The sequence below is a fragment of the Physeter macrocephalus genome, chromosome 2 (genome assembly GCF_002837175.3).
Source record: "Physeter macrocephalus isolate SW-GA chromosome 2, ASM283717v5, whole genome shotgun sequence".
Taxonomy (NCBI): domain Eukaryota; kingdom Metazoa; phylum Chordata; class Mammalia; order Artiodactyla; family Physeteridae; genus Physeter; species Physeter macrocephalus.
The window spans coordinates 112,973,905-112,980,758 of NC_041215.1; the positions used below are offsets into that span (position 1 = coordinate 112,973,905).

General features: G+C 35.2%; 2 protein-coding genes across 4 annotated transcripts in view; both read right to left on the bottom strand.

Annotated features, from left to right (window-relative positions):
* Window positions 1–825: 825 nt before the first annotated feature.
* On the bottom strand, window positions 826–1,611 carry LOC112065101 (myosin light chain 1/3, skeletal muscle isoform-like). Its single transcript, XM_028481529.2, has 2 exons — window positions 1,416–1,611; window positions 826–962 (listed from the first exon to the last, which is right to left on the bottom strand). Exons 1-2 carry the CDS (start codon window positions 1,585–1,587, stop codon window positions 841–843), a joined length of 294 nt encoding a protein of 97 aa, XP_028337330.1. The 5' UTR covers window positions 1,588–1,611; the 3' UTR covers window positions 826–840.
* Window positions 1,612–3,433: 1,822 nt separating this feature from the next.
* The window catches only part of LOC102995144 (myosin light chain 1/3, skeletal muscle isoform), a 38,537-nt gene continuing 35,116 nt past the window's right edge, over window positions 3,434–6,854 (bottom strand). For all 3 annotated transcript variants that reach the window (XM_028481542.1, XM_007123814.3, XM_007123813.3), the window contains 2 exons: window positions 4,416–4,458; window positions 3,434–3,803 (listed from right to left, as the gene is read on the bottom strand). In XM_028481542.1, coding sequence (XP_028337343.1) covers window positions 4,430–4,458 — 29 coding nt within the window. In that variant the 3' untranslated portion in view covers window positions 3,434–3,803; window positions 4,416–4,429. The remainder of the gene's footprint in view (window positions 3,804–4,415; window positions 4,459–6,854) is intronic.

Here is a 6,854-nt window from a genome sequence, read left to right on the forward strand (position 1 = left end):
CAGGACAGGAATAACGACGCAGACATAGAGAATGGACTTGAGAACACAGGGAGGGGGAAGGGTAAGCTGGGACGAAGTGAGAGAGTGGCATGGACGTATACACATTACCAAATGTAAAATAGATAGCTAGTGGGAAGCAGCTGCATAGCACAGGGAGATCAGCTCAGTGCTTAGTGACCACCTAGAGGGGTGGGATAGGGAGGGTGGGAGGGAGATGCAAGAGGGAGGAGATATGGGGATATTTGTATATGTATAGCTGATTTACTTTAGTATAAAGCAGGAACTAACTCACCATTGTAAAGCAATTATAACCCAATAAAGATGTTAAAAAAATTGGTGGCAGGAAATAGATAATTGGCCACTATGAGATAAATTTCATTTAAGCAAGAACACTAGAAAAGGAGAACTAAATTTTAGCACCAGTCATTAATGATGTGACCTTCACTAAATAGCTAAACATCTTTGGCCTTTGGATTCCTCATTTTCATAACTGCTTGCTGTAAAGGATTTTGAGATCTCTCCAACTGTAATATTAAAGAATATTAGTATTTAATATTAAAATTTATTCTGACACAAACCCCATCTTACAGAGATGTTGTGAAGATCTAACAAGAAAAGATAAAAGTGAAAACACATTTTAACCTGTATAATAATGCACAGGAATGTTAAAACCCACTGGAGTAAATCTTATGTATATAGTCAGGTCCTTACAAGATATCTTTTTAGAGTTATTATATAACTGATTGATAATAAGTAACATTTGTATGTTCTCTTATTGGATAAGAGAGTTAGAGAAGATAAGTTGTTTTAAGCTCAAAAGTTGTCCATCGTCAACCCCAATCAGTTCAGAGTTGCTGTAACCACCAGAGCAAATGAGATTGTACCTTCATAGTTGATGCAGCCATTGGAGTCTTCTTGACCTGCCATCAGGGCTTCCACTTCTTCCTCTTTCATCTTTTCACCTGATGAAACAAAACTCTTTCTTCAAAAAGAAAACCAGAGAATATTTTCAAAATTCCACTGTAAGTGATCAGTTTTGGACTCCTGGAGACTATAACCTCTTGGAGGATAGAAACCAAGCCCTTCCTGTTCTCTAGCCAGAAGGTTATCAGTAAATTGTTTTTGAATAAATGACTTAAATGCACACTATACCTGATCATCCAAACTCTATCCTGTAAGAACTACAATGCTGCACATTACTTATTCATTACCAATAATTTAAGTTATCATTTCCCCAAAATAAACTCATTGACATTGAGGCTAGTTGATATGGTCATTAACTTTTGACTATTCTTTTTCATTTTCCCTTTGTAGTCTTTCCCCCTACTTATTTTGGTTATAACATGATTGCCCTAAGTCATGCTCTTTTCTATATATTCTGTCCTATTAAGTCCACTGAAATGAATATTTCTTACCTAGTGTAGCTAGTACATGACGAAGTTCAGCACCCATAACGGTGCCATTGCCTTCCTTGTCAAAGACACGCAGACCCTCAACAAAGTCTTCATAGGTGCCCTGGTCCTTGTTGTTGGAAATAGATTGCAACATGGGCAGAAACTGTTCAAACTCAATTTTCTTGGCATTCATCTCTGGAAGAAATTTCAATTTGGGGAGTTATTATCTATCATTAAATGCCATCTCCGAGTCACAAATTAAGCTTGAGAGTTCATTCTAGATCATCTGAAAAACTTCATACAGCTTAAATTTCAGTTGGTAAAGGACTGATGACAAAATGTTTGTAATAGATAGTGGCATGAGCTCTGGAGTCCTAGTGCTTAAGCTTTTATCCCCAGCCCACCATTTACAAGTATGTGATCATGGGCAAGTTTCTTTTTGTTTTAGTGAGCTCTTTATTTATTTATTTATTTATTTATTTATCTATTTATTTTTGGCTGCATTGGGTCTTCGGTTGCTGTGTATGGGCTTTCTCTAGTTGCGGTGAGCGGGGGCTACTCTTCGTGCGGTATGTGGGCTCCTCATCCCGGTGGCTTCTCTTGTTGCAGAGCACGGGCTCTAGGCGTGGGGGCTTCAGTAGTTGCATCACGGGGGCTCAGTATTTGTGGCTCAAGGGCTCTAGAGTGAGCCACATGTGGCTATTTATATTAATTAAAATGAGATACAATTAAAAATTCAATTCTGCAGTCACACTGGCCACATTTCAGTCAACAAATGTGGTTAGTGATTACCATACAGAACAATGTAGATAGAAATTTCCATTTTTACTGAAGGTTCTATTGCATAGTGCTGTGTGAAATATCCAATTTCTGGTCTTAGGCAAACTTAGCCTTAAAGATCTTGAGGCCATAGTAAATTCTCCTTAGAAGAGTGATTGTGATGTTCCCACATCATCTTGGCTACAGAAACTTAGGTCAAAGTTAAAGCTGTTGGCTACTGAAATCTGAGTGACCCTTGCTAAAGATAGAGCATGATGACCTGAAGTGCCCGACATCAGGACAAAATTGTTTCAGGTTCTAAAAATGTATAGGCAGGCAGGTAATTTTCAGAGATTTTGAAATCCCATATATTTTAGGGATATCTTTTTAGAGAGTGGGAGAACTATTTATCATTTCATCTCTTCTAAATATCCAACTACTAACTTGCAAATTCTGCTTCTATTCTAAAGAAAAAGTGATACATGATAGCAATATGATATGATGAAGTAAGTTTACACTATAAACTTGTCTATCAATTAATCTTATCATTTAGAGCATGTATTAAAAGATTGGTGCTTTGTGACCACCTAGAGGGGTAGGATAGGGAGGGTGGGAAGGAGACGCAAGAGGGAGGAGATATGGGGATATATGTATACGTATAGCTAATTCACTTTGTTATACAGCAGAAACTAACACAAAAATGTAAAGCAATTATACTCCAATAAACATGTTAAAAAAAAAAAAAAGATCGAACCAAGATTTTGGGGACAGGGACATGCAAAGTAGAGGAAATCATAGCAGGAGAGAGAATTTTAATAGACAGAATCTTGAGTTCTTGAGTAAGAGTCTCATCCCCAGAGATGTTTTTTAAAGTAACAGCTGAAAGGTCACTTTAAATTTTATCCTTGAGGACATTCAGTGAGACATATCAAGGGCTTATTAGAATTTTCTAATAGGCCACACTGTCACTAGAAGTGAAATAGGTCAAGCTATGTATACAATGATTTACACAAAACTGAAGAAACCTGCTTTCATCTTAAATTGCCGGATAGCTTATATTAAACCATCTCAGATCCTATCTGAATTTCCTCAGTTTTCTATTTTGCATTTTCAACAAAATATGATTATCATTATTATTCAGTTATTGTTGTGTAGACTATAATTATTTATTCTCTTAAAATTTTATAATTCATCAATACTCTGTACATTAACAAAAGAATTGGGGTTTTAAAAATAAGTTTCTCTAAGCGAGAAGATAAAAACACAGTGCGACTTGAACATTCCAGACTGACCAAAATTATTTATTGATTTTTTATTTTAAGGATGTTCTTTGACCCATGGTAGAAAATAAAGAGCAGTGCTTGGATTTGAGATTGTCAGTATTTTATCCTTCTTCTCTAGAGCGAGCAGTGCTTGGATTTGAGATTGTCAGTATTTTATCCTTCTTCTCTAGAGCAGCAGACACTTGGTTTGTGTGATATGAATGTAATTCAGAGAGAAACATAAGGTGTATAAAAATTCAGGGAGTCCTTCAGTCTAAAATGGTCCAAATTGTTTTGTTTTTCTGAATGATGGTAAACAGATTTGGACAGTTAGTCATGGGTGTTCTTAGAATAACGTTCCAGCCAGTCTTCATAAACAATGCTTGATCTGTAAAGGAAAAAGGAAAAAGAGTTAGATGTTGATTGCATCTTTTCAGAAAGGAAATGGGGAAGGAAATAGTGTAAAGTGAAAAAGAAGAAAAAGCACAAAATGAACCATCACTTCCATGGTAAGGCATTTCCTTGCTGCAAGAACCTGGTTTCAAGTGCTGCACTTTGGACTGTGATAGTATGGTTTTCTAGAGTAGTAATTGTTAAAAACTACTTCAATTTTTCAAAGAATTTAGGCTAATGCTTTTATTATTGTTACATTCCAACTAAATTAATCAACTATTCTCTGGTTTGTTGAATCTCCACTGCTTAATTATAGTACAGACAAAGATAGGATCTATACATGGAAGCAAAAACCTCAGAAGTTTTTGCTTGTACACTTACACAAAAATGCTATATTTCTAAATAACCCATATCAAGGAGATGGGTTAATATAAATAACTCGTTAATATTAATATAATATTAATTATATTAATGTGTTCTGGTTACTATAAATAACTTCATTAAGAAGCAATACTAATTATATCTACAGCATATAAGTGAGGCTGTTACATTAAAAAAATACAATATTGAGAAACCCTTATATATTAAAGAGGGAACAGATAGATACCTTGAGAGCTCCATTTAGATAGACATGATGTGCTTGACAAAAGCTGTAGGGATAATACAGACAGTTTAGAGTTAGAAAACAGTCAAATTTAATAAGAGAGCAGTATAGTAAGTTAACTCAATTCTAATTATTCCTAGTTATAACTCTAGAGTTTATTTAAACTCTGTATAGCTCACTATTCTTAATACTGGATTTATGGCTTTTCCCCTGATTTTGTAAGTTTAGCTTTCTGATTACGTGTTATGTTCACATGGTTAAAATTTTTTCTTGAAAGTATGAAAGAGTTTATAAAAAAAAATGTTCTTCACCACTGTCTCCCAGCTATTTAGTTCCTCTCTTTATAGCTAAGTTGGTAGAGCTATTATGCATGTATAAGAAAATACAAATATACGTTTCTAAAAATCTTTTTTACACAAATGTTGGCATGTTCTACAAATGCTTTTGCACTTGCTTTTCTCACTTCATAATGTATCTTAGAAATATTACCATAGCCGTAAACAAGGGTGTCCTTGTTCTTTTTTTAGGTCTGTAGGGAATTTCACTGTGAAGATGTACCAAAATCTATTTGATACATCATACATTGATGGACATTAAGTTGTTCAAATATTTGGCTATTGTGAGCAACACAGTAATGAATAATGAATATGAATATGAATAATCATATATCACTCATTTCACTTCAGTGCAAGTATGTCTAAAGACTACATCCCTTGAAGTAGATTTGCTAGAATTAATAATTAATACCACATCACCACACAGGGATTTTAATGATTTATATTCCCAACAAGAATGCATGAGATCACCTGTTTCCATACACTGTCCTCAACCTAAAGTGTGGTTAAACTTTTAATTTTGGCAATCAGTATATCTAAGTGTAGTGTTAATCTGCACTTCTTTTATTATTAGTGACGTTCAGCATATTACATTCATGTATTTTTTTATTTTCTTTTCTATGAATTGTCTATTCATGTACTTGTTAATTTTTCTATTGGGTTGTGGTCTTTTTTTTTTTTTAAGAAGATGTTGGGGGTAGGAGTTTATTAATTAATTAATTTTTGCTGTGTTGGGTCTTCGTTTCTGTGCGAGGGCTATCTCTAGTTGTGGCAAGCGGGGGCCACTCTTCATCGCGGTGCGCAGGCCTCTCACTATCGCGGCCTCTCTTGTTGCGGAGCACAGGCTCCAAACGCACAGGCTCAGTAGTTGTGGCTCAGGGGCCTAGTTGCTCCGCGGATTGTGGGATCCTTCCAGACCAGGGTTCGAACCCGTGTCCCCTGCATTAAGCAGGCAGATTCTCAACCACTGCGCCACCAGGGAAGCACCGGGTTGTGGTCTTTTTATTAATTTGTAACTTTTTTAAAATTTAGGCAAATGAGCTCTTTCTGATGTTGATTGCAGATTTGTTTTTCTGGTTTTCTATTTGTCTTTTGACTTTGTTTCTGGTGGCTTTTGCCACTTAGATAAAAAAAATAATGTGGTTGAGTTTATTGAAATTTGTAATACCTTCTGGGTTTTGTATCAGTGTTAGAAATGCCTTCCCATTCCAAAGGTTATAAATAATTTTCCATGGGTTTTATACTTTTAGCTTTTACATTCAAATGTTTGACTCATGTGAAATTTATCCTAGTAGGAGATCGAGATCTGCCTTTATTTTCTAAATGACTATACCCTTGTTCAAACAATATTTATTGAATGATTCTTCTTTTATCTAATGTATCTTTTATCTTATGGCAGTAACTGAATGTAAAACATAGTTTATAGGAAAAAAGTAAAGTTTAACCAAGATTGTCAGTGAATATATGCTTGGCTTAGTTTTTTCTTTTCTCCTGTTCTCTTTTTTCTCTCCTTTCTACTTCTCTTCCCTCCCCTCTTCTCCCCTCTGCTTTTCTTGTCTTACTTTTTTCCAAGTTGTTAGACTTTATAAGTCCATATTTACATCAACGCTATCAACATAGCTTTATTGAGATGTGGTTAGATTAGTTTTTTGGGGGGATGGATAAGTTTTTCAATTTTGTTGCAAAATTTTAAATTTACAAGTTATATCATGCAACTTTATCTTGCATCTTTATTTTGTGTGGTGTGTTGCTTTTCAGACCCTCTGGGTGAAGCTGCTATAAATTGGTGGCAGAAAGACATGTACCACAATGTTCATTGCAGCTCTATTTACAATAGCCAGGACATGGAAGCAACCTAAGTGTACATCAACAGTTGAACGGATAAAGAAGATGTGGCACATATATACAATGGAATATTACTCAGCCATAAGAAGAAGCGAAATTGAGCTATTTGTAGTGAGATGGATGGACTTAGAGTCTGTCATACAGAGTGAAGTAAGTCAGAAAGAGAAAAACAAATACCATATGCTAACACATATATATGGAATCTTAAAAAAAAAAAAAGGTTCTGAAGAACCTAGGGGCAGGACAGGAATAACGACGCAGA

What these genes read in the sequence shown, in the direction of transcription:
- LOC112065101 (XM_028481529.2), bottom strand. Translation starts at nt 1,587, where the DNA reads ATGAATGCCAAGAAAATTGAGTTTGAACAGTTTCTGCCCATGTTGCAA. An exon ending in TCATGTACTAGCTACACTAG is followed by an intron (nt 963 to 1,415) that starts GTAAGAAATATT and finishes TTGTTTCATCAG; the next exon opens with GTGAAAAGATGAAAGAGGAA.